The following is a 27,992-nucleotide window of genomic DNA, read 5'->3' as shown; positions in this document are numbered from 1 at the left end:
GCAGTTGGGGAGGGGGAAACAGGCCTGCAGGGGAGGGCACTTGAGGGGGACCAGGACAGCAGGGGAGGGCTGTTGCAGGGGACTAGGCCTGCAGGGGAGGGCAGTTGGGGGGACCAGACCTGCAGGGGAGGGCAATTGAGGGGACCAGGCCTGCAGGGGAGGGCAGTTGGGGGTATCAGGCCTGCAGGAGAGGCAGTTGGGGACCAGGCCTGCAAGGGAGAGCAGTTTTGGGGGGACCAAGCCTGCAGGGGAGGGCAATTGTGGGGAACCAGGCCAGCAGGGGATGGCAGTTGGGAGGACCCAGGCCTGCAGGGGAGGGCAGTTGGGGAGGACCAGGCCTGCAGGGGAGGACAGTTGGAAGGGACCCAGACTTGCAGGGGAGGGCAGTTGGGGAGGGAACCAGGCCTGCAGGGGAGGGCAATTGTGGGGGACCAGGCCTGCAGGGGAGGGCAGTTGGGAGTATCAGGACAGCAGGGGAGGGCAGTTGGGGATCAGGCCAGCAGGGAGGGCAGTTAGAGGTGACTGGGCCAGCAGGGAGGGCAGTTAGGGGTGACTGGGCCATCAGAGGAGAGCAGTTGGGGGGGGGACCAGGCCTGCAGGGGAGAGCAGTTGTGGGGGATAAGGCCTGCAGGGGAGGGCAGTTGAGGGGACCAGGACTGCAGGGGAGGGCAGTTGGGGGGGACCAGGCTGGCAGGGGAGGGCAATTAGGGGCAATCAGGCCGGCCGGGGAGCAGTTGGGAGTGATCAGGCTGGCAGGCAGAAGTGGTTAGGGTCAATCAGGCAGAGGCAGGCAAGCGGTTGGGAGCCAGCAGTCCTGGATTTTGAGAGGGATGTCCGACTGCCCATTTAGGCCCGATCCCACCCACCAGGATCGGGCCTAAATGGGCGATCGGACATCCCTCAAGGGGTCTCAGATTGGAGAGGGTACAGGTTTGGCTGAGGGACACCCCCCTCCCCCGCCGTGCATGAATTTCATGCACCGGGCCACTAGTAATAATAAGCACTTAAGTCAGACACTCTACTAGAAGTACTTCACATACATTACTTCATTTAAGAAAACAATCCTATGAGAGTAGGTATTCCGTCTTTGTGTATATGTAGGAACTGACTCAGAGATGGAAGTTACTGTGATTAGACAGGTAATGAGAAGGAACCAAAATTCAAATCAGAGCTAACTCTTGACCTCATATTGTACTGCCTCCTTAGTTAAGAGTTGGGGCATCCTTGTGGTGAAGGTGGCAGGTGGTGTATGGTTTAGGGTCAGTTGATCATCCCCTGAAGAATGTGCTTTCTTTTAGGAAGCAACTTTTAAATTGATGTTTAGTGCCAAGGATATTTATTTTGTTTAGACTTGGAAACCACATCCCTGTGGAGCTCACCTCAGGTAGCTGTAGGTCATGGGTTATATATATTAAGAAACCAGTTAACAGTTCTGATGATGATTGATTAAAGTCCTAATAATATTTCAGTGTCTTAAAAAGAAGTTTATAAAGATTCCTTATAATTAAGCACTTGTTTGTTTTCATTTTTTTATTTATTTATTTATTATTTTTATAATTTCTTTATTGATTAAGGTATCACATATTTGTCCTCATTCCCTCATTCCCATCCCACACCCCTCCCCACGCATGCCCCCACCCCCCTGTTGTCCTTAACCACTGGTTAGGCTCATATGCATGCATACAAGTCCTTTGGTTGATCTCTCCCCTTTACCCCCACCTTCCCCTACCCTCCCTCTGAGGCCCGACAGTCTGATCCATGCCTCCTTGTTTCTGGGTCTGTTCTTGTTCATCAGTCTATGTTGTTCATTATTTCCCCTAGATGAGTGAGATCATGTGCTATTAGAAATACACTTATAAGAACCGAAAATGAGAAAAGCAATAATGGTTATGCTGACAGGCAAATTAATCAGTCTGTAGTGAGTTTCTTTCTGGGCCAACAAACAGTTCTTTTGAGACCCAATTTCAATGTCAAACAGTTCCTTATGTGTACATGTCAGCACTGACATTTCAGTTCTGGATGGTGGACAAATGGTGGTAATGCAGGTCCGACTCTCTGATTTGGTCCTGGGCAACCTGCAGTGACGCACAGCTGCTAACTGCTAGTATGGCAAGGCGACGTTGGCGTCTTCCATCGCTGGACTGCTTCTCTTCTGTCTTCATGGCTGGAATAGTCCTGTCGATTCCTCTCTGTTGCTGGAATCCACATGGTTTCGGAGTTGTTTTCTGAAAATATACAATCATATTCTCGACCAAAAGTTAATAAAGGAATATTTTCTATAAATTTGACTTGGGATCCTATTTCATTTTTTGCCCAAATGATTTTCCTCTGGCTTGTTTTGACACCTTGTGTGTTTTTCATGGGTGTCTTGCTTTTAGCCTTACAATTAATTTTCTAAAGTATTAATTTTCTAGATGTAATTTACTTACAGGTTATTTTTCCTTACATGATATTCTTCTACTATCCCCCCCTTTCTTGATTTAAATATTAGGAGGCTTTTGAAAATTTTACAATGTAGTCTTGATGGCTTTTAAATTTTAATTTTTTGCACTATAATATTACTGTTTTAGGTTCATTACATGGTGCGCAATTTTATCATGAGATGAAGTACCAATAACAATTTTAGTTAACACTTTAGGAACACCTTTTTGTCCAGTACAATTAATTTTTCTAGAATATTTGCTTGTTTCAACTAGCCAATTTAAATTTGCCTGAAAACTTGACTACTATTTTACTGTCAAATTTATTACTCTAACAACAATCTTATTTTACCCTGTAAATATTAGTGGAAAGGATTATTTGCCTTCTTGAGTAGGTCCTGAGCATTCCTGGTGGTAGGCTGGATTTAGATATCATAAACCCACTTCCCCACACCATGGGTACAAGACAACTCAAACAATTCTTGTTGGAGTGAGAGGGCAGCTGCTGTCGGCCAAGTCTCTGTCGGTCACCTGGGTCCTGATCTGAGCTGGGCATGGGAAGCATGAAGCAGCCATGGGGGCAGGAGACCTCCCTCAGAAGGGGCTAGGGTTCAGGCCCTTGCAATGTTGGGGGGGTGAGGTTCTGTGCCCCACCTCTGTTGACCCCCAAGTTCTCTCCTGATGGCCCCATTGCGATTGTGCCTGTCTTGGGTTGTTCATTCCCTGAGGAATCTTACCCATCTCTGGTTAACCAGCCATCCTCCGGGGCCAAGCAGGGTGACGTGAGATTCAGTTCTGTCTCCTTGGTAGCCTATGCCCCCATGGCCTCTATGCCCAGCACCTGCCTTGGGATCCCATCGCCTGCTGGCGGGGCCCCAGCACTGATCACATATCTTGGGGAACCCGGGTTTCTTCTCCAGGGAGGGCTCAGTTTGCCCCACTGGGTGAGAGACAGTTCCATGGCACCAGTCATCACGAGACTTCAGCCTCGACATGAACAGAGAGCTCATGCAACAGCTGTGAGCAATTGAATTGTGAGAAGAGGGTCCCTCTTGGCCTAAAGGGTAAGAGGGACCAATATAGAATGCTCAGGTGCCTTCCCAGGAGGCCCTCTACACAATGAAAGGGATTAAATCCTTACATGTCATTTTTAAATTGCTGCCAGACATTCAAAGAATCAGTTTGTAAGTTTGCTTGGGATAATTGTATATTATGCTGTTTTAATTCTAAAATATCAAGAGATGTGTTACATTTGTCTCCAAGCACCAAACAGATGATTTTTTAAAAATTATTTATTTATTTATTTTTATTTATTTATTTTATCCCGAAGGGTGCGAAGAACTATTAAATTTTTCCCAGATTTGGGGGTGATCCAAATCTGGGAAAAATTTTAATGACAGTGTAGAATAATATCATGTAAGGATATTCTTTGTTCTAGTCCATGGCAATTCCCTTTCAAACTGGCTGTCCATTTCTTTTTATATAGACAAGGTCTTAGTTACATTTTCTGCACCTCTACCGGGGGCAAGTAGTGATAGTAGTGACACCCTTTCTTTGGTGTCCTCACAAGCCAGAAACCTCTTTTTAATTGTACATCCAAAGGGGCATTGTTTTGATTTTGTGTCATACAAAAGGGAAGCTGGGTGGAGACCCCTGTGTATTTATACTTTCTTGCTCCACCCATAGACCTCCTGGATGACCAAGGTGTTTGGTATTATTGGTAACTACATTAGTCAGGGGATCAGCCCTTGTAAGGGGTCTTACCCATGAAGTGTCAGGAGCATAAGTCCAAAATACTTACCCTCTTGTCCCAGGTAAAATTACCGTACATCTGATGATTGCTAGCGTGGCTAGAAAGGCGTTCTCAGGCATTCTTGGGTTTTTGGTTACCTCACAATTTCTTCCCTGAGGTTTGACGTTCTGATTGATATTTCTCTGTTTCTGGATCTATTTTTTTCCCCCATCAGTTTATGTTGTTCATTATATTCCACAAATGAGTGAGATCATGTGATATTTATCTTTCTCTGTCTGGCTTATTTCACTAAGCATAATGTTCTCCATCTCCATCCATATTGTTGCAAATGATAAGAGCGCCTTCTTTTTTACCGCAGCGTAGTATTCCATTGTGTAGATGTACCACAGTTTTTTTAATCTGTTTGTTTTCATTTTAGATATGACATTTTTATTATATGTTTAAGGGAAATATTTTGTGTCACTTTTTAGAGTCATAAGATGTTAATTTGCTTTTAGTACCTCATTCTGAGGATACTTTTCTTTGACTTTGTAGTAAATAACTTGATTTTTATACTTTTATTCTAGGTATTAAATAAAACTAAAGAATTTGAAGATGCAGTGAAAAAAGTTTTAAGAGATGTTAATTTAGATAATGATGTAGTTGTATCAGTCTTTGAAACAAACATCAGAGTTCTTGGGTAAGTATGTAAGACACTAAACCTATAATTTTAATAACAGAAAAGCTTAAGGTATACTATTTATTTCTTAATGGTAGTAAAGCAAGACATTTCTTATGCTTAAAAGATAAAAGTTGGGGTATTATGAAACAGGCTGTGAGAGGACTGTGCATTGAATCAGGCTCAGGTAGCAGCAGGTTTTGGAAATAGTTGCAAACTCAGTATACATCCTGTATATTGTTTAAAACATTCAGTTGAATGTTTGCCTATTAGCTACATCACAGGTTTTTCACTAGCAATATAGTTTGCTAACCTTTGCCAGCACTTCTTCAAGCCAAATGAAACTAAATTTATAGGATTACCTTTCAACTACACAATTTGAAATACTCTTGGAACTTACAATATTAATTCAGATTTCAACACTATTCATTTGTATATTTAATGGTTACTTTTGTGTTGAACTCATTTTCTTTTGTCAAAGTAAGTCTGTTCAATTAAATTTAAGAAATAATTTTTAAAAGTTAAAAACAAATTCAATAGTTATGTACTAGCTTTTCTGACTTTATTAATCTGTTACATTTAATACAGAGTGGGGAGTTGTTTTTAATTTTTTTAATGTTATAATTAAGAGAGATAAAGATTTAATAATGATATAATTAAATTAGTTAAATTAAATTTTTTTAAAATTAAATTTGTCAAGCTTGTTAAAATAAGTGACTTCTTTGATGTTCTGTAAGAAAATTTTAGGCTTTTAAGAATGCCAAACACTTTACAACAGGTAGAACATCTGAATTTTTTTAATACTGGCTTCATAATTATAAAGGTTTGCCATAAATGAGTAGCTAGAGTTAGGTAAGAAATTAAGTTCTTTTGTGGTCTTTCCTTTTGTGTACAAAGTTGTTGATAACAAGACACCCACATCTTTTTTATTATTTTTTAAAATATATTTTTATTGATTTCAGAGAGGAATGGAGAGAGAAACATCAGTGATGAGAGAGAGAATCATTGGCTGCCTCTTGCACGCTCTCTACTGGGGATTGAGCCTGCAACCCAGGCACGTGCCCTTGCCCAAAATGAAACTCTGGACCCTTCAGTCGACAGGCCAACTCTCTATCCACTGAGCCAAACTGGCTAGGGCAGCACCTATATCTTTTTAGGTGGTGACGTTCAAGTACCTGTAAGATGTGGGTTATGTTTCACCTCTGTGATTGCAGGGGTCTTCTGGGTGGACACTCATTGGCAATCATGCTGAAAGAAAAGGGCGAGTACATGCAATGGTACAATGATGAACTTCTGCAAATGGCAAAGCAATTGGGTTACAAGCTTTTACCAGCTTTTAATACTACCAGTGGCCTTCCTTATCCAAGAGTAAGTAGTTCTGAAAAATATATACTTTATATTTTTTATATATAAAGTCTTTATATACTACTGCATTTGCTATTTAAAACAACAACAGTGAATTTTTGTGATTGGAGCCATTGTTTCTCCTGCTTGAGACGAGACAAGTGCTTTATAGCGAAATAACAAATTTATATTGACATTTCAGTTAATTTGGATTTGAGTGGTGTGAAAATTTAGATGATTTTAAACCTTTTATGTGTCACTGCATAACAGATTAGATTATGCTGCAGAGGGAAAAAACAGATGCTAGACTCAAATTTGGGTACTGAATGGGTGGTGCAGAAGATGCAGTAGAAGCAGTGAGAGTAGGTGAACTGTCCAGAGGAGAGTTTAGAGAGAGGAGGGGAATAGGGAGCAAGTGGAGCGTTGAGGAGGGGAGTGTGCAGGGACATAGGGAGGAGAAGTACAAAGTAGTGTATGGCATCATAAAATCTTAAATAGAAAGCTTCAAAAGGAGATGTTCTAGAAAACATTAGAACTATGTGCAAAGAGAGCCTTAAAGATGTAACATGGTAGAATAAGTGGAAAGAAGGATTCAGTCGATGAAAGTATAGGACCATTCATTTTACAATTTCTTCTCCATTGGTTAAAGAGTCATTTGAAGGAGTTTTATGCCGCTCCTCTCCAAGAAAAAAGGTTATATTTAAAGCAAAGGGTTAGAGGCCTTCAAAGATAGAAAAACCTCTCTCTTCTGATTTATTTCATTCTTTATTAACACCATTACTCTCCCTCTTATCCAAATCAGACACCTCAGCCATTACCAAGCTCTGTTCAATTTTTTCTTATTGGTACTACTGTAGTTGAAACCAATATCATTTCATTGTGAAGCTATTGTAAATGCCTGTCTTACTCTTTTCTCTCTGGTTTATGCTTTAGAGACTTAAAAATTAATCTTACTAAAACATTTTTATCAGATTATCCTCAGAAGTTTTATTGACTCTGTCTGTTGTACTAAATGCCTTAACTTTCAGAATTCCTTATGGTGTGGCAATAAACTTCCTTTCTAATGGTCTCTCGTACCCCGAACCTCAGTGAAATGAGTATTTCATTTCAAAACAATCTATTAGTATTCCCTAAACTACCTGGGGTTTTACTCGTATTTTTCATTGCTATGCCGTTAAGCCTGCATCTCTATAACCTGGAATAACCCCTTTACCAATATAAATCATATAAGACTAATTTCTTCCATCAAGAAGTCGCTGACTAGAGATACAGCATGATATAGAGCAATGCTTTTCAAATTAGAGATCATAGCCCATTGATTTTACACACCCATATAGTGGATTGTCACCAACACTTTTCCCCCCCTTGAAACAAACTAGTATTAAATCTCTTATTTAAATTTCTAGTTTTTGATATTTTAAATAGCTCTTCTTTATACATGTCTTTATACTTATTTCTTCCTTAGAATAAATTACTAGAATAGGAAATAATAAGCCACAGAAATAGAGAATGCTTTTTAAGATTTTGGGCACTTATTGTCAATTGTTCTTCAGAAAGTTTCCACTTTTATAGTTCCTCAGTGTTGTATAAAAGTATATGTGTTATTGTACTGTTGCCATTAGTGTATATTATCATTCTTTTGTCAATTTAATGAGAAAAAAAATTATAATCATCATTTTTTTGCAGTACTGAAGCCAACATAGCAACCCACTCCCCGTGTCTCACCTACATTCACTTTTGTTTTGTTGATATTGCCTGTCTCCTTGCTCAGATAGTCCTAGAATCTGTTGATTGGCATTGTTAAGGTAATAGGCATCCCCAATGATTGGTTTCTGCAGTTTGGGAACATACTCATGATGTTTTATATTTGATTTTTTTGTTTTTATGCTAAATCATTGGCATATACTTACTTTTTGGTTATTTATTTGGACTATCGTAAAACATCCTATTTTTAATCAATTTCTGGTCAATTTAGATCTGGTTAATCCAGGTTTATACTGTAGTATCATAAAAAGACAGTATGGCTGTTTTTGAATTATAAAAAAGTACTCCTTTGAAAAAAACGTTTTGTACTATTTGTTAGTCTGTTAGCAAAGTAGCGTACTCTATATTTCAAAACTTTTAAAACCTGAAAACAAAATTTTAGTTTACTTTTAAATACATACCATGATTTAATCAGTGTTTTCTTTATGAAGAACTATTTAATATGGTACTGGTTTTTCACAGATTCTCAAATAAACCTAATTCTAGGGTTGGTCTAGTTCCCTATTCTTGTATTAATTAGTTCAAATGTCCCGCAAACAAAATTGTTACAGAAGTTATTTTCTCTGTGTAATTTTTACAGTGATATTGAGTTTCATTATCGTTGAGGAAGGAACTAAATGAAAACTTATTAACTCCATGAATATACTTCCCTAGATGTTAATTGGAAAGTCACAAAGATCAACAAATGGAATTTCAATGTTTAGTTGTTTGTGAATTATTTTCATATTTTGATAAGAAGTCTTGATTGAAAAATTTTGTCTTATCTAGGAATCATTGTCTTTTGATAATTGGTAATAATCACCTTATGATTTTATTTAGATTAATTTAAAGTTTGGTATCAGAAAACCAGAAGCTCGGACAGGAACTGAGACCGATACCTGTACAGCATGTGCAGGTACCTTGATCCTTGAGTTTGCTGCTTTAAGTCGATTCACAGGAGCAACAATATTTGAGGTTTGCTTTTCATAGTCTTTGCTCTCCTGGGTATTGGGCATAACTAATTTTATATCTTTTCTTCATTGGTCAACTATTAGGATTATCAATCAAAAAATTACTGTTATTTTAGTGAACTTTTGTCTAAATTTTATCACAGTTTTTGTCAGAAAATATAGAAGTCATTGTGAGGTAAATGTATTAAACACAGTTTTTCATATGAACACTAGTTGATTTATTGACTTCTCTCACAAAGTTACATGCTATTTAAAAAGTGGAGCTGAGCCCTGACCGGTTTGGCTCAGTGGATAGAATGTAGCCTGCGGACTCAAGGGTCCCAGGTTCAATTCCGGTCAAGGGCAAGTACCTTGGCTGCGGGCACATACCCAGTGGGGAGCGTGCAGGAGGCAGCTAATCGATGTTTCTCTCTCATCAATGTTTCTGGCTCTCTATCACTCTCCTTTCCTCTCTGTAAAAAATCAATAAAATATATTAAAAAATGGATCTGAAATGCCTGTTTGTTTCAAAGATGGTGTACAAACTTGTCTCCTCCAATTTTCTAAATAAGAGTATCTAAGGAGATTTTCACTTTGAATTTAAGTGACAGAAATTATTTTATCAAATGCATTTAATTATGCAGGAAATTAATACACTTTAATAATACATGTGTGTGAATGTGAACTTGTACTACAAGATTAAATGAATCTGGATGGTTTCAAAGTGAGATCACTGCCACTAAATAGCATTTTTAGAACCATTCTTTTTAACTAGATTTGATTGGTGGAAAAAGAGCCAACATTTGGCTTGTAAGGAAATTTAACATATATTATTAATTGTTATCTTGGGAATTTTAGGTAATCCTTAAAGTATGCTATGGGCCTTTGATTTTTGTTTCTTTGTTTCCTGTTTTCCAGAGACATGAAGTTATTTAAGTCTGCTTTTCCTCTTTTTAATTACAGGAATATGCAAGAAAAGCTCTTGATTTTCTCTGGGAAAAAAGACAGCGAAGTAGTAATTTAGTAGGTGTGACCATAAACATCCATACAGGAGATTGGGTGCGAAAAGGTATGTAAGTTGGCTTTTTCAAATCAAGCTTCTACATCAGTGACTCCCAATGTGGGGTACAACCCCACAGGGGAGCAATTTGGTTTTTAAGGGGGACAATTCGAGAATGAGTTATTAACAGTGATTTTTTTTTTTGCATTTCTTTTGGTTCTAAGGGCCTCATACTAGTATACAGTATATAAATATATAGTGACATTTATGCATTTCAGTTCTCTATTATATCGTTTGGAACTTTATTTGCTATTTTTTCATATCACTTCATTACTATCTTTTTAACAATTTCTTAGTGATTTCTTCCTCAGTACTTCAACTATCCTTTCGTTCTTTTATTTTTCTCTGTCATGGATACCATGTTCTTTGGAAGCTTGTTTAGACCGAGTTAATGGCCTTTTAGGCTTCCTCCACGTGAATAGGAGTTCACTTTTTGAATAATAAGAATTATATGTCACAGGGGGGGCATCAGGATTTTAGAGATGCTTAGGTGGGGCATGGCCAAAAGAAGGTTGGGAACCACTGCTCAATATCCTTAGAATGGTTGAGAAATAAAGGATTTTCATTTGTTAAGTAATCTTTGGGACAGTATAAAGCAGTGTTTCTCACAAGAATCCTGGAATTATCACTAATTAGACTGATTTTCTTCTTTGGTGTGCCAAATAATAGCACACATTTTCTAGGTGATTTAGTGTTCTATTTCATACCTTAATGGATTTAGCATTAAAGATAGAGGGTATAGTTGAAACAGTAGAACTAATTTGAGAACCTTAGCCATCAGAATACCTTAGCCATCTCACATGAAGGTATAGTTAAGTGGAAATCTGTATTTAACAATGTTCTTAATTCTTATAAAATTATTTTGAATTATGAGACAAAGCATATAACAATGTTATAAGAGCAAACAGGATATAGGAATGTATAAAGAATATGATTTTATCTTTATAAGACACCTTGATAAAATAAACATAGATGAATGGAAATATATTAGAATATTCCTAATGAGGTTATCTTGTTTACATATTTTTCTATTTCCCCAAAGGGTTATGTTGTTACATCTAAAATAAAAAATAGCCCTAACCGGTGTGGCTCAGTGGATGGAGCATCGGCCTGCAGACGGAAGGGTCTCGGGTTCAATTCCGGTCAAGGGCATGTACCTTGGTTGTGGGCACATCCCCAGTGAGGAGTGTGCCGGAGGCAGCTGATCGATGTTTCTCTCTCATCTATGTTTCTAATTCTCTATCCCTCTCCCTTCCTCTCTGTAAAAAAAAATCAATAAAATAAAAAAATAGCTGCCTATAATTAAATAAAAATAGAATTATTAATTAGAACATATTAAAATTATTCACTCTATTCAGTATTGTATAAAATTTTTCTAAGTTTTATCTAAATGGTTTCTGAAACAAATCTGAATCCTGGCTTTAGAATTCTGCAATTTCTTTTTATTCTTTTACTTGCCTTGTAACTCAGGTGCAAATTAATTAATCATTAATCATTAAATAATTTTAAATTAGTTTTAATTATTGGCTTATGACACTCTCATCATTGGTCTATGCATGGCCCATTTTATTTAGTCATTTTTAATATGTAACAAGCACCCACAAATGGATCATCGATTACAAAAGCAACTTGCTTGACAACCTGTTACTTCTGCATATAATCCTTGACTCTTCATACCTCTGCAATATATTTGGACTTATTTATACCATCTTTATTATTTCAGTGTGTCCCACCTTTTCTGTTTCTCTTTAATTCTTTTGTTTTTTTAATTGAACCCTATAATTGTCTCCTAGTAAGACATGAACTTTAGTATGCTCTCCTATCCCTTTGTCTCCCCCCAACTCCACTCCATAATCCCTCTTTATGTTGATATCATACAGATAATGCATTCTTATTCATTATGAATGAATACCTTTACTCTTTTCTCTTGGGTCTGACTCCCTCTTTCTCTAAAGATAAACTTTATTAAGATATTTGGTCACTTATACTTTGAGCTCTTTTTTTTTATCCTCACCCAAGGATATTTTTTTCATTGACTTTTAGGGAGAGGGGGAAGAGAGAGGGAAAGACAGAGAGAAACATCAATGTGAGAAAAAAACATTGATTGGTTGTCTCCTGCATGAGCCCCAACCAGGCCCCAGGCTGAGGAGGAGCCTGCAAGCAAGGTATGTGCCCTTGACGAGAATTGAACCCGGGACCCTTTGGTCTGCAGGCCTATGCTCTATCCACTGAGCCAAACTGGCTAGGGCTGGTCACTTGTACTTTGTATATTACTTGCAATATCTCTTAGATCTGTCTCTATTTTTTTTTTTTCTGATATTTATCCCAAACTGTTTTCAGTAGCTTTAAATAACTTCTGAGGCCTTATATGCCTAACAGTAATTTTATTATGCTTTCCCATTTGAGTGACAGTTGAGCTGGGTATAATTTTCTGTTTAAGTTCTTTTCTTTCAAAGAAGTCTTTGAAAATACACCTCTATTGTCTTCTTATATCCTGTTAACAATCTGATATTATTCTGATTTTTATGCCTTTTATATGATCTATTCTTTCTGAAAGAAGAAGAGTATCAAACCAAAGAGAAATTTCTAAAAATGTTGTTATAATTTTAGATGTAGAATTTTCTCATTTTGGTATTCTGTGGACCCTTTCTATTTAAAATCTTTGTTTTTAATTTATGAAAAATTGATGCTTATTTTTTAGATATTTTATCCTTTTCATTTTTACTTATCTCTTTTTGTAGTTCCTGTTATCAAAATCACTTCTATTTGTATCCTGCATATATCTTAGCATATGTGTATATGTATATTTTTTATGTTTATCAGTTTTATGTCCCATCTATTACATTATTTTAACTGCTTTGTATGTATTTTAAAGTGTCTATTTTTTAAATTGATTTCAGAGAGGAAGGGAGAGGGAGATAGAGATAGAAACATTAATGATGAGAGAGAATCATTGATTGGCTGCCTGCTGCATGCCCCCTACTGGGGATCGAGCCTGCAACCTGGGCAAGTGAACTCACCGGGAATTAAACCATGACCTCCTGGTTCATAGGTCAATACTCAACCACTGAGCAATACTGACCGGGCAACTGTTACATATTTTATTTCATATATTTCTGCTCAATTAAAATTTTTTCTTATTTTGTATTGTTAATATCTTCCCTATCACTTTTAGATGTTTATTAGGCTAATTTAAATTTTTTGGTTTGCTATTCTATTTTTTTTTTCTGACATACTCTTACTCTAGTATTCTCTTGTTCTTTTTAAGGTCATGTTTCGTAAATGTTTTGGACCTATAAGTTCATATTTCCTTCTCCCCTACTTTGAGGCAAGGTCAAATTCCAATTTCTATCTAGCTCAGTGGTTTTAGGCTTGAATTCTAAGAAGCTTTTAGAAATACCGATGCCTGGAACCATAGAGATTGTGATTCAATTGCCCTGGAGTGTGCCCTGGGTGTAGGGATTTCCAAGATTGTAAATATAATTTAGATTGTAATTCACTTGCCTTAGGAGTTTGGAGGGGAAAGGTGGGGAAGAGAATGTCTAAAGTTATTTTCCGCCTCATTTGTTCAGCTCCTTCTTCAGGGCTTCTGTGCTGCCCTGGTTTTACAAAACCCTGAGGATACCTGGAGCATAGATCTGACTCCGCAGGTGTGGGAGGAGACATTGTGTCTTAAGGCCGTGGTAGGAGAGAAGCAAGAGCGAAGCTCCAACAGTGTCCCTCCTCTTTGATCCTTCTGTAGCCATGCCTGGCTGCCTCCACTCCAAGCCAAAGCCACCCCCGCCCCTCTCCCCCATCCCCACCCCTTGCCACCAGGTTTCATACTTTTCTTGTTACTTTCGCTTTTTGAATCTCTATGAAATTCTTGGAGGAAGAAGCCAACAATCAGTACTAATTTTAGCAATTAGAATGGATACATCCAAACAGTAGCTTTGTTTACGTACCTATTATAACTTCAAACATTGGTCTTCCTGATTAAGGGTCTGATAAAAAAATACATAATTAGTGATTCCTCTTTGGAGTTCCTCACTGAGAAAATGAGCTTAAAATGTTCTTAAAACTAGTGTTTCCTGCTTTTCAGTAAGAATTTTGTAAACCATTTTGCAAAGTAGCATTTTTTAACATATAAACTATGAACAAAAGAACAATTATTCATATAATAGGGTTAATATTTCCGTAAATGTGTAATTTTTACTTTAAACAGTTTCGTGTTTAGATTAATTTTTCATTCTGAGTGTACTAGTACCCTCAGTGGTACTATATAAATAATTTTTTACTAGTTTAATAAAGAATTATATATGTGTTTTCCATAGATAGTGGAGTTGGAGCTGGCATTGATTCCTATTATGAATATCTGTTGAAAGCTTATGTCTTGCTTGGAGATGACAGTTTTCTGGAAAGATTTAATACAGTAAGTTGATCCAATTTTGTATTAATTTTAGAGCCAAGTTAATTTGAGTGCCAGATTTTGATAGAAACTCAATTATTTGAGTTATATTCTGAAAAATAATTATTTCTAAATGTGTTGTAGTAGGTTTTTTGCCAGTATTCCCTGATGATATTGGTCAGGTACAGGGTAAAAGCTATACATTCAAAAATTAGTTTACAAAGTAGTTTTATTTTCATCTCTTATCAGAAGATTTCAAGACCTGCCAGTAAGTAATATCTAATATTTTATGCAAGGAAGAGAATTTATTGGAATAAATTACTTGTTAGCTTCTTCCATCTTTTTTTTTTTTTTTGAAATTTTGGAAATTTGGCATAGTCCTTGATCACACCAAGCATGCAGGTTTTTGGAAACTTAGAGAAATTAGTAAGTATTCATTTCAAAAACAGGTCTGTAAGTCTCAAGTCTAGATCAGAGCCACAGGCTTATTTTTAGGGGAGAAGGAGAGTATTATTGAACCTGATTGGATCACCTTTGTCTGTAATTGAAGGAAACTGAAATTAGTACAGCAAACTCATCAATTGTATCACTGTATTCTTTTTGAAATAATTTACCAGTTCTTTGCCCACCCATCAGTTTATTCACATTGTTGTGAGACAGTATGATATAGTAGTTAAAAGTATGGCAGTTTTCCTTCCTGGGTTTAAATCCTGGTTGTACAACTGGTTTTGTGACTTTGGGAAAATAGCTTTACATGCTTTGTCTCTGTTCCTCATCCACAAAATGTGAGTACTATCACTATTCATAGAGTTTTGGGTAGGATTAAATGAGTTGATGCATATGGTGTGATTAAATAGTAGATGAGTTAGGGGGAAAAACCCTGGCAAGTGTCCCAAATAAGTCCTCATTTGGATTATAACATTCTCTTGAGGTAAATGAGGACAGATCATTTTTTTTGGCTCATTGTCATTCATTGACTCTTAACAGTTCAAATTGTTATTACAGCTGAGAAATGACTAGCAGAAGATAGAAGCCAAAGAGTTTTTAAGAGCCTAAGAGACATAGTAGACCGAAAGAGCAGCAACGGTGATCAGATTCATTAATTTGGGTAGTGGTGGGCACTAGAATATTGTTTTAGCTGAGAAGGGCCCAAACTTTCTAGACACAGGAGAAAACAAAACTAATTCTATTAATCTAGAAGCCTGTAACTATATTTCAAGAGGCTGTAAGAGCATGCTTGGGCCACAAGAGTACTAACCCTGGGCTAATCCCTCAGGATAGCCATGCTCAGATCTACTTCCCCAGAGGGTCCCATATTGACTATAGTCTTTAATGTTCTGCATCAGAGTTGAAGAACACAGGGGAGTATATACAATATATTTTAGAAAGATTCCCATCTAAAATAATTTAAATATTTACATAATGATGTCATATGTTTATTTATGAATCCAGGTTTAATTCCGTTACAGTACTATTTAATGAAATGCTGTGTTTAGAATAGCTCATCTCTTTTCATCTCCTTTCCTGAACACATTGTGATCTTTTAGCACTATGATGCCATCATGCGGTACATCAGCCAGCCCCCTCTGCTACTCGATGTGCATATCCATAAGCCAATGCTGAATGCTCGGACTTGGATGGATGCTTTGCTTGCCTTTTTTCCAGGTCTGCAGGTAAAAAAAGCCCAGTAACTCTGTTTTCCTAATATAAAAGTAAAATGATTATAACTAAGTGCATTTTTAATCTCTAAATTTGAATTACCAAACAGACTCACATTTCAAAATTGTATTAATCTACATTTTCCAGTTTATAAAATGATTGTAAATTAAAAAATCAACTCATGTTTTATTAGGCAGTTTTGTTGTTATGTTTATTTCTAGGTCTTAAAAGGAGATATTAGACCTGCTATTGAAACTCATGAAATGTTATATCAAGTGATTAAAAAACACAATTTTCTACCAGAGGTAAGCAAATAATCTTTGGAATTCTAATTCACATATACTATAAATTGCTAATTTAAAGGTAGAAAATGTCATCTTCAAGTTTGACTATTCTTTCCTGTTATATTTTCCTGTTTAAAAAAGAGGAATTTAAATATATTTATTTAATTTCTTTTTAGTTTACACAGTATTTTATATGTTTATGCTTCATGTATTCAGAGAAGTCTAGTTTATAGTAATTCTGACATTTGATTGATTTTATGTTAAGAAAAATACTCCAAATTAGTAGTTCTCAACCTTTGCTAATCCATGACATTCCGTATTATTACATTCTAACTTTTACACATACCCACCAGGGAAACCTTTTTACTTTTTATTTTCTAAAGCTTATATTATAGAAATGATATACATTGAATATACTTTTGCTGATCACACATGCTTCCTGGAAATATGGGGAATCACAACTCTTACTCATACAGATTGACAGTTATTCTGCATGGCTTTTATACATTGTATCAGTAATATTCTTTTTAAAAAGTATATATTTTATTGATTTTTTACAGAGAGGAAGGGAGAGGGGTAGAGAGTTAGAAACATCAATGAGAGAGAAACATCGATCAGCTGCCTCCTGCACACCCCCTACTGGGGATGTGCCTGCAACCAAGGTACATGCCCTTGACCGGAATTGAACCTGGGACCCTTCAGTCCACAGGCCGACGCTCTATCCACTGAGCCAAACCAGTTAGGGCAGTAATATTCTTGCTAGCTTCTTGTGGCAGGATTTTAATAACATACTTCTTGGCTTTCCTGAAATTTACCATTGAAAACTTCCAAATTCATCTATGGCCTTGTTCTGTCCCTGCTTATTCATTGCCCTCTGTGAGATTATCTAAGCATTCCAACAATTTAGAATGCTTTCTAAAGTGTTTGTTTTATAAAGTAGAGTTTTATTAGCCTTCCGGTGAGTAGGACTGAGTACTATATTGTAGAAAATTCATATTCACTCAGAATAAGCTAAGGTTTCAACTAAATACATGCTATCACAAAAGAAATTTTACTTGGTTCTCGTAAGGGTTTTTGTTTTCCTCTAAGTCAGTTGGCTTTGTTATTGAATACATTTCAAGTGAGACTAGTTTTATTTTTAAATAATGCCTTTCTTATTCCACGGAGGATTTGAGGTTGTTACAAAAGAAAGCATATGCTAAAATAGAAATATGAGAACTAGAGACTTAATAACTAAGAGAAAAAGCGGAAATAAGGAAAAAGAAAAAAACACAATAATGTGGTACCACCAGGACCCATGTAGTGTCATTACTAGTTTCATAGTTTTTTCTAAGCTTCCTAGTAGCCAAAATGATAATTTTAAAAATAATTTCATTTAATTGGTAAAAATAGGAGCTTAGCAAAAACGAATTGTGATTTTAAGCAATGAAAAATTTCATTTAATAAATGAAAATTGTTATCAGTATTTCAATTCTTTTTACTTGCTTATGATCTAACTTATATATCTAAACCCACTTGTTTATTATTTTTTAATCACATTTTTTTTCTTGTCTATTTGAATTTTTTGTGTTCAGGCATTTACCACAGATTTTAGGGTACATTGGGCTCAACATCCTTTAAGACCGGAATTTGCAGAAAGTACCTACTTCTTGTATAAAGTAAGCTAATTTACCTTCCTTTTTGCTGTTTAAAAACCGCCCCCGCTGTTACATATCTTACTATCTTATAATAGTAATTGGGTTTTCAAAGACCTTTTTAAATATTATAGTGGTTGGATATATCATGGTTCTTAATCATCTAGCTCATAGAGTTATTAAAAGATGCAAGAATCAACACCTAAGTTTTTTATGCCTTTTAATGATATTTATGTAAACGTTTCTTTAAAGAGAAATTTATATTCTAGAGCTGCTTTCTAAAGCATATCTCTTGCCTTCTTTTAATCAGGAAAACTTTGAGGGCATTAGAAATTTAAAGGCTAAGATATACAGTTGGATGGCTTTCCAATTGTGTGTTTAATAATTCTGTAAAGCATAGTCTATGGCTTATTTTCAGAGCGAGGTTCTGTGTAACGTGTGTTCCAGTGCCTGACACCTAGTAGGTGCTCGATACATATGTGACAAATGTATGGTAATATATAAGCTACATACATGTGTATGCATCTGTCTGTCTGTCTGTCTATCTATCTATCTATTCATTCTCCTTTTTAATAGGCTACAGGAGACCCTTACTACCTTGAAGTAGGGAAAACACTTATTGAAAACTTAAATAAATATGCTCGAGTGCCTTGCGGATTCGCTGCCATGAAGGATGTTCGCACTGGAAGTCACGAGGACAGGTAAAACAATTCCTAAAAATACTACTACTAGTTAGAATTCAGATACACTTAATGCTTTTACAAAGAGTATTTGAAGATGCAAACCTTATTTTGTTGTGTTTAATTTAAAACTCGAATAGGCTCAATTGTAATTGTTTGAAAAGTTTGTATTTTTATCATAGTGCCTGACATATGGTGGGTGCTCAAAGTATTTTTTAAAAGATGAATAAATGTTAAATATCAGAACCTTGATATTAGGAGTGTTAGGAATATTGAGGTTTTAGTTGCCTTTGTTAATAGTTTTTTTATATTATATAAACTGTTAGAAATTATCAAGGTGATAATGAATGATCTGGATTATTTTTCTTCAGACAAGAATTCCACAAAAAAACAATATCATGGTTAATGTGTGTATTCTTATTGGTTGCTGATTTGGAGGGCTGGGAAAGACCATTGGCAGTTTCTATTCATTGGATACTTAGATAGATGTAGATGGCACGAAGTACTCAGGATATAAAAAGCACGCTTTGGTTAATGTGACATTCCCTGGCATTCCAGTTATTCCAAGCTCACTTACCTGTTTTTTGTTTTTAAATATATTTTTATTGACTTCAGAAAGAGAGACAGCGAAACATCAATGATGAGAGGATCATTGATTGGCTGCTCCTGGATGCCCCACCCTGGGGACTGAACCTGCAACCCATGCATGTGCCTGGACTGGGAATGGAACCATGACCTCTTGGTTCATAGGTCGACACTCAACCAGTGAATCACACTGGCTGGGCTATCTGGTTACTTGAACTGTTCAGAACACATCTCTGAAAGAATAGTAAAGCTTGTTTGCTCATTTGTTTATCAAATAACTCATTCCAGAAATATTTATCAAGGTGTCTTATGCACCAATTATACTGGTTTTTGAGGATTAATGATATAGAAACATTTACTTCCTGTCATGAATCACTGAAGACAGGCAGATAAACAGGCTTTAAAACATTGGGTAAGTGCTACAGAACATATTAAAGGGACATGAAATATAACTTGGGGTGTGATAGTCACTGAAAGGTTTCTGTGTCATGAAGGATGAGCAAGAAGTAGAGAGAAGAGAGCGGTAGAAGGAGTTTTGGGCAAGGATACTGGAGGTAGATGAAACATAGACTCAGCATCTACTCAGAGTTGTCCCTTAGTCCTTTACTCAGAGTATTTAGGTAATAGTTACTGGTAATTAGGTCTGGGACCTCCTTCCCTGAGCACAGCTGATGGATGAAGAATGGATAGGTTTCTGAAAGCAGGCATATAGATAACAAACAGCAAGTAATGAAAGCAGATAGTCTATGTATTTATCTGTAGCATTTATTGACTGCTTCCTAAGTCCAAGCACTCTCCTAACTAAGAACTTTGGATGTTTAACTCATTTGATGTTTACAACAACCTTCTGATGTGTAATTTCTATTATAATCTTCATTTTATAGCTGAAGAAACGAAGGCACAGAAAAGTTAGGGAACTTGCCCTAGGTCATACAATTAGTAAGCTTAAGTTAATTCTAATCAAGGCAGGTTGGCTTTTTAATTAATCACTTACTGCCTGCCAGGCACTGCACTTCAATTTGAGGATGGAAAGATTTATCAGAATCAGTGAAGAAAGTAGTGTGTACAGAATTAATCACAACCATGTGATAGGTGCTATAGTAGAAGGAGGTTGAGGAATTACAGAGAATTACATGGCATTGTTTCTGGACCTCTCATCACTGCCTTTACTCCTTTTTGATTGTATTCCAGTATATAAGTGTCTATTAAAAATCACGTCCAGAATTAACCAAACTCAACAGGTGCCTGGCACAACAGCACTGTTACCATCTGAATTCAGGCAGGAGATTGCTCATTTTCTAAGGGGCTGAAGGGCTTACACTTCCTATGCAATTGAGGATCACTGCTTCTTTGACTCACTCATGGCAGTATGTACCTCTCTGATGCATTGGCCTAACAAAAGGTTGAAAACTACTAATCTTAATGTTTTATTATTAGATGTGCTTTAGGGTTGTTGTGGGGTTTTTTTTAGCAACTTTATCATGTTCAACTCACCGTGAACTTGTGGCTAGTTGACCTCAGACACTTAACTATGACCTGGTGACAAATGGGTGTTCTCCACCCTGCTCTTGAGCAAATGACTTTTTTTTTTTTTTTTTTAGTGTAAACTTAGAACTTCATACGCATCCCAGCAAAAGTTTATATTTGTTGAAAGAGAGCTTGAATCTCATCTCAGTCATCTAATGTATTAGCTAATCTACCTGTATTTAGTGATCTGCAGTTTAGATGAACATGCCTTAAAAATTTTGGGGGCAGAATGTTGGATAAGACCACGACTTCATGGCATGGCATTTGAGAGCTTTTCATTACACGCTCTCTGCATTTGGCTGCCTCCTCACTGCATATCTCTCAGTGCTGTTGTCTGGCTCACCAGTGTCCACACGTCCACAGTTTTCCAAATGGAAAGATCTATATTTTACTAATAGTACATGATCACTGGAAAGAATTTAAGTGGCAAAAAAAAAAAAAAAAAAAATGAAAATCTTTCCTAAGACACTTTTCCTACTTGCCCACCCTAAGATACCACTGTTGGCAATTTGATAAACAGTCTTCCAGAAATTTTAAAAAATTTTTATTTATTGATTTTTAGAGACAGGAAGGGCAGGGGGAGGGAGAGAGAGAGAAAGAGACAGAGAAACATCGATTTGTTGTTCCACTTATTTATGCATTCATTGATTCTTATATGTGCCCTGACCAGGGATAGAACCCACAACCTTGGCATATAGGGACAATGCTCCAACCAACTGAGCTACCCACCAGGGCAAGACATTTTAATGCCTGTGTGTTATGCATTTGTGTACATGTTTATTGTTTTTAATATAGGTTAGATATATAAGATACCCAGCTTGCTAGCTTTACGCAACTCATACCTAGTGATCTTACCATGTCTCTATTCTTTTCCAAGTATTTCAAATGTTTCTGTTTCGTAGACAGTTCTAGAATTTGTCAAAAACCAACATCCTGCTCATGAGTCTATAGTTCTCAAGCTAGCATTTGCTTGTGATAATAATTGTCAGTCCTTCAGAAAATATTAAGTTATGACAGGTGTACTCAGGTTGACAGGGAACTATTTTATCTGTTCTATAAAGATTAACATCTAAAATGTTCAAAAAGGTTTTGACAGGTGACAGATGAGTTATTATTCCAAAGTAAAACGTCATTTGTAGGTAGGAAAAAGAATAATTGCTCTATTTCTGAGCTCATATTTATGCCAGGTGCTATGCTAAACAATGGACATAAAATCTCTTATTTAGTCTTTACCCCAGTGCTAGGTGTGAATGATTATTATGTTCTTTACAGAAGAACAAACTGAAGCTCACAGTCCTTGTATAATGTCCCCTGGTTACACAGCTAGTCAGTGGATGCTCTTTTCTGTTTCCAAAGCCCGTGTTCTTGACCACTCTGTCCCATGGCCTCTCCACTTCATTCTTTAGTAATGCTGGTAAACTTGATTTCCGTTTATTAGATGTTTATTGAGTGCATTCTGTGTGCCAGGAATTGCGCTTGGCCAGAGGTCTGAAACTATGCATTCTGTCCAGTATGGTACAAGTTATTTATTATTGTCAAAAATTAGATGCTTTGTGAGGTGGTAAATTGATTAAATTTCATGTTACTATAACTCCATCTAACAGCTATGTTCTTTTGCTCTTTTTCTGCCACTTTTAAATTTATTACAACTTTTAAAAATTGCTTATTAAAACATTACAACATTAAATAGTAAAGTCACATACGTCTGTCCCCTTTATTTTTCATATCTCTTCTTGACAGGTATGTAAATATTTACAAAGTTATACTCCATGGGATTTTGTGTTGTAACTTTTTTCATGAAACTTTTTGTAAATGATTCCTTTACCTTTAATGTCTTTTTAAATTATCACTTAAATGGATGCAGAGTAAACTCTATCAAAATTGTATTACTTCATCCCCTTCAATTAATATAAATTAAGGATTATATCAGGGGTCCTCAAGCTTTTTAAACAGGGGGCCAGTTCACTGTCCCTCAGAGCGTTGGAGAGCCGAACTATAGTTTAAAAAAAACTATGAACAAATTCCTTATGCACACTGCACATATCTTATTTTGAAGTAAAAAAACAAAACGGCAAAAACACCTGCATGTGGCCCGCGGGCCGTAGTTTGAGGACGCCTGGATTATATGGTTCTCAGCAGTAAAGTTTACCTGCATTACCTCCTGACTATTGGTTCTCTATAGAAGAAATGGAAAACCCTCGCTCCTTGGAAGGCCAGTAGGAAGGTTTTGTGTGCAGTATTGGCAAGATCTAGTGTACCTGTGTGGTAGGCAGGCACACTGGTCTTTTCGTTTCTTTGGAAAATGCTTGGCGAGTCAATGCCATTACCACCAGGGGATAGATGTAGTCTATAGTTCCTTGGACATCTAAGTTAGTGTAATATATCTGTTGACCTGGACTCTGACTTTCAGATAGTTGGTATTAGGATGTTTTTATATTCTTAGATTTATTTGTAACCTCTTATTTTAGAATGGATTCTTTCTTCTTGGCTGAAATGTTTAAATATCTTTACCTGTTATTTGCGGATAAAGAAGATATTATTTTTGACATAGAAGATTACATATTCACAACAGAAGCTCATCTGTTACCTCTCTGGCTCTCTACTACAAATCAAAGCATCTCTAAGAAGAGCACAGTAGGTTATATTTTTTAATCAAATGTCTTACTCTCTTACTTACTTTCCTGTGTTTGTTTTATTTTTCCCAAGCGAAAAGTAATCCATGACTAGAATTCAGTAAATGTAGTATGGGAGGAGGAAAAGTAAACTTGATGTTTTCTTATTTATTTTTTTTTATGACATCCTATATACTTACATTTTATTTAAATTTTTCTTTGAACAAACTATAATGCTAAGTAAAAAAAATACTTATTCACATAACATTCTTTTACATTGTAGACTTCAGAATATATAGAACTGGATGACAGTAATTTTGATTGGACTTGTCCAAATACTCAGATTCTCTTCCCTAATGATCCATTGTATGCTCAGAGCATTCGTGAACCCTTGAAAAATGTGGTGGATAAGAGCTGTCCTAGAGGCGTCATCAGAGTGTAAGATATCTTATTTTATATTTGTTAATATCAGACTTATTCTTAATAAAGGAAAGAGAACATAAGGGACATATAACAGTAGACATTCACTTAGACCAAAAATATTGCGGCATGTAGTTATTGCTGATTAAAATAAAATAAAAATTATTAGTAAAGTTAGATGGCAAATTTTATTCTGTGATGTCTTATTATTATGGAAATTTTCTATTTTTTGTTTAATGAACTGAATAATAGTAGTCAATGGGCAGTTTTCAACTTGTGTAGCTCATTTATGGAATAGTTTCATCAAATATTTCCATGTCTTATATATGTAGAAAGTATTTTTCCTTTTACTTGCAGTGTGTGTAGTGCAAATATATGTTTTATTTTTTGATGTACTTATTCTTGGTTGTTAAATTTTTGCCTTAATTAATTCATTTTCTTATAAGTACTTAAATTAGAAAGGCTATTACTAGGAAATAAAAAATTTAAGTGAATGTTATAATTCACTGATATAACTATTGTTTTGCTTTTAAAATGCAGACAGAGAAATCTGGTTTTTGAGAAAGAAATCAGTAGTAACAAATCTCAACCCAACCTATTCTGTATTTTCAAATGGTTATAATTTTGTTGACTAATACTAACTTATTGATAATATACATGATTTTATAACTGTAAAATATTATTTGAAAGCTATACCACTTACTAGTAACCTAAATTATATGGAGGAAAATACCTATTTCCAGTTACTCCATTTTCACTAGTTCTAAATCTAGCAGTTTTGCAAGTATCTAACATTATTTCTATTTGCTTTATGTTTTTCTCCCATTCTGACTTACAGTTTTTTAAGCCTTGCTTATAATTACTTTTAGCAGAGAGGAGAGTTTCAGGAGTGGAGCTAAACCCCCGCTGAGAGCCAGAGATTTCATGGCCACTAACCCTGAGCATTTAGAAATCTTGAAGAAGATGGGGGTGAGTTTGATTCACCTCAAAGATGGGAGAGTCCAGTTGGTTCAACATGCAATCCAAGTAAGACATTGCTGTATTAATTAGATGCAACTCTGCTCTTTTTAGTCTTATAAGCTTTCATAAGATAATGACATTGGGCTTTTTAAAAACTTTTAATGTATGGTTTAAAGTTAGAGAGTCAAAATTTAAGGACTTGAAAATATGTTGGTAAGCCAACTAATTCAACCCTTCATAGTATAGATCAATTAAATCATGAATAGGCTGGGCAATTTGCTTAAGGTAATAAAGGTAAATATAGGACTCAAGTCTAAGTTTTCTGTTTCTCAGTCCCTTGTCTTTCCACTGTTTTTATTTAGAGCATAATCTTAAATGGTAATAATTAGTTTTAATATTTATATTTTACATTATTTTATTTTCCAAAGAGCTACTGAATCTAAGTATTTTATTCACTGTAGAAATCAAAATTTACATTTATCTGTCTACTCCTAGAAAAGATAACATGTCTTTTGGGGAAATTTTTATTGATTTTTGCTTTAAAAGTTTTCATAACATGAGGTCTTTAAATTATTTCAACCTAGACTCATAATCAGGTATCCCTAAATTTCAAATTTAAACTTCCCACCACCTTACCTCCCTCTCAGATTTCTGTTTCATTTCTGTTCTTTCCACATCCATTCTTCCTTAAAGAATATTCTGCCTGTTTCCTTATGTTTCATTACCCTCACTCCTCAGTAGTGGGAGTGGCATCTCTAATGGCATTGCTAACAATTGTCACTCAGTGGCCTCCTAATCCTCATGTGATTGAATTTTTCTCTCTAACAGTTGACTGCCCCCTATTTATTTTTTTAAATATTTTTAAAATTGACTTTTAGAGAAAGAGGAAGAGAGAGAAACATCAATGTGAGAGCAAGACATTGATTCGTTGTCTCCTGCAACACCCACCAGGGGACTGAACCCACAACCCAGGCATGTGTCCTGACCAAGAATTGAACTGGCAACCTTTTGGTACATAGACAACGGCCAGTCAACTGAGCCACACTGGCCAGGGTTTGACAGCCCTGTTTTTAAATATATTTTTATTGATTTCAGAGAGGAAGGGAAAGGGAAAGAGAGAGAAACATCAATGAGAGAGAATCATTGATTGGCTGCCTCCTGCATGCCCCACACTGGGGATCAAACCCGCAACCAGGGAATGTGTCCTGACTGGGAATTGAACTGTGACCTCCTGGTTCATAGGTCGACACAACCATTGAGCCACACTGATTGGGCATGGCCCTGTTTTTAAAATGTATCCTTTTCTTGGCTTCCAGCATACATCTTTCCACTTCCTGTTCATGCCTTTATAGCTCTCTTTCTTGGCAGAACCGCTCAGTGTAGGCTCTACCAAAGGATCTGGTTCATTCCCTTTTCTCTCTCTACTTCTTCAGCAGTCTCATCTGTTTCTACAAGCTCAGCTATCATCTTTGTACACTTGATTTCTTATCTATACATATATAACCCTGATTCCTAACTTTACTCTTAAACCCAGCTTTGATATACCTGTCATACATTTCTACATCTCAGCCTCAATCTGTGCAAGTCTGAATTCTCTCCCTGCCTCCTCCTTATTCCAGCTCTCCTCCTCCTCGTTCTCCATCTCAGTAAACCCTGTCATCATTCTTGAAGTCACCAAAACGAAGCCACCATAATTTCAGGATAGGCTTGAACTTCTATCTCCCAAATCCTCTCTGTCCTCTATTCTCTTCACTCCCATCAAGTCCCGTTGACTTTTCCTGTAAAGTGTCAGGAATCCATTTTTTTCTATTCTTGTGAGGCATTCTTCAGCTTTTCCTCTCTAAAGACTCAATTCAGATGTCATTCTATTTTCCAGATCCACACTGGCAGAATTGTCATTTCCTTGTCCACATTCCCACTTGAAAAATATAATTATAGCTAATTTCACACGTCTCTCTCCTCTAGATATAAACTTCTTAAAGTAAAAAGTCTGTCTCCTCAGTGTCTAGTCAAGTGCTGGAATATAATAGTTACCTAATAAATATGTTTTGAAATTAATCTGATTGTTGGTTCATAATTTCAAAGAAAGGAAGTATGGATCAGGTATGGTGTTTATTTCTTAAAAGGGGAAACAGTGGAGAAAACAAGCAAAATGAGCATTTGATCATTGGGTGGAAGTTCAATTCTCAACTTATATCAAAAATGGTTTATAGAACAGTGAAGGAGCTATTGGTAAAAACTACAGATGTAATTTTCAGAAGTAGTATTTTTTTTAAAGAAAAATCAAGCTATAAATATTTGGTAGGGACCAAAACTCAAAGGAGGAAATTTAGAGTGGAAGACCAGTGCAATAGTATTAAAGTTCAATATTAAAAAAGAAAGTTAAATGTTTCCAGAAGGGATAAAATATCTGTTTCTTTCCTAGGCTGCTAGTTCAATTGATGCTGAAGATGGGTTGAGGTTTATGCAGGAGATGATTGAATTGTCAAGTCAGCAACAGAAAGAACAGCAGCTACCGCCCCGAGCTGTACAAATTGTTTCCCACCCATTTTTTGGCAGGGTAGTATTGACTGCCGGACCAGCTCAGTTTGGGCTAGATCTGTCTAAACATAAAGAGGTGTGTACGCTTACCATGTGCTTGCTGAAACTGAGTTAAAAATATTGTTTAAGTATTATCTAATTTCTTAGTTTCTATTTAGATTTAGTCTATTTTCTAATTAAAAAATGACCTTTTTTTTAAAACGATTGAAACCTGTAAAGAATTTTAGTGAGTTTATTTGAGCCAAACTGTCGACATATGCCGGGAAGCAGAACCTCAATGAATTGAGATAATGCTCCCATGACCTATTTTTAAAGATTTATTTAAAAAACCTAAATATTCACTTTCTCAGAATAAAAGTTAAAAGTATATCTTGTAAATGATGAGTCATAATGTACATCTATAATATGTTTATAAAATTTTACTTAAAATATTGGTCATTTACTGTCCAATTTTTGGTCTCTAAATTAGTACCTTTATCTGAAATGATTTTCAGACTTTGTTTTGTTTTGTTAATCCTCACCTGAAGATATTTTTCAACTGATTTTTAGGGAGAGTGGAAGAGAGAGGGCAAGATAAGAGAGAAACATTGATGTGAGAGAAACACATTGATTGGTTGCCTCCTGTACGAGCCCCGACCAGGGCCTGGGCCTGGGTGAAGTCTGCAACCAAGGTACATGCCCTTGATCGGAATCAAACCCAGGACTCTTTGATCCACAGGCCACTGCTCTATCCACTTAGCCAACCCAGCTAGGTCAGTTTTCTTTAACAACTGCT

General features: G+C 36.2%; 1 protein-coding gene across 1 annotated transcript in view; it reads left to right on the top strand.

The window, feature by feature from the left end:
* Window positions 1-27,992, top strand: part of EDEM3 (ER degradation enhancing alpha-mannosidase like protein 3) — a 65,807-nt gene that overhangs the window by 19,562 nt on the left and 18,253 nt on the right. The window contains exons 5-17 of the mRNA XM_054711555.1: window positions 4,740-4,852; window positions 6,046-6,199; window positions 8,759-8,893; window positions 9,832-9,937; window positions 14,242-14,339; window positions 15,863-15,988; window positions 16,196-16,279; window positions 17,833-17,916; window positions 18,469-18,593; window positions 23,153-23,318; window positions 23,580-23,734; window positions 24,586-24,742; window positions 27,102-27,293. Of these exons, the coding sequence (XP_054567530.1) occupies window positions 4,740-4,852; window positions 6,046-6,199; window positions 8,759-8,893; window positions 9,832-9,937; window positions 14,242-14,339; window positions 15,863-15,988; window positions 16,196-16,279; window positions 17,833-17,916; window positions 18,469-18,593; window positions 23,153-23,318; window positions 23,580-23,734; window positions 24,586-24,742; window positions 27,102-27,293 (1,695 nt within the window). The remainder of the gene's footprint in view (window positions 1-4,739; window positions 4,853-6,045; window positions 6,200-8,758; window positions 8,894-9,831; window positions 9,938-14,241; window positions 14,340-15,862; window positions 15,989-16,195; window positions 16,280-17,832; window positions 17,917-18,468; window positions 18,594-23,152; window positions 23,319-23,579; window positions 23,735-24,585; window positions 24,743-27,101; window positions 27,294-27,992) is intronic.

This window comes from Eptesicus fuscus, chromosome 22, assembly GCF_027574615.1.
Source record: "Eptesicus fuscus isolate TK198812 chromosome 22, DD_ASM_mEF_20220401, whole genome shotgun sequence".
Classification (NCBI taxonomy): Eukaryota; Metazoa; Chordata; class Mammalia; order Chiroptera; family Vespertilionidae; genus Eptesicus; species Eptesicus fuscus.
The sequence above is the reverse complement of the archived record's forward strand: the minus strand, read 5'-3'. Positions and strand labels throughout refer to the sequence as shown.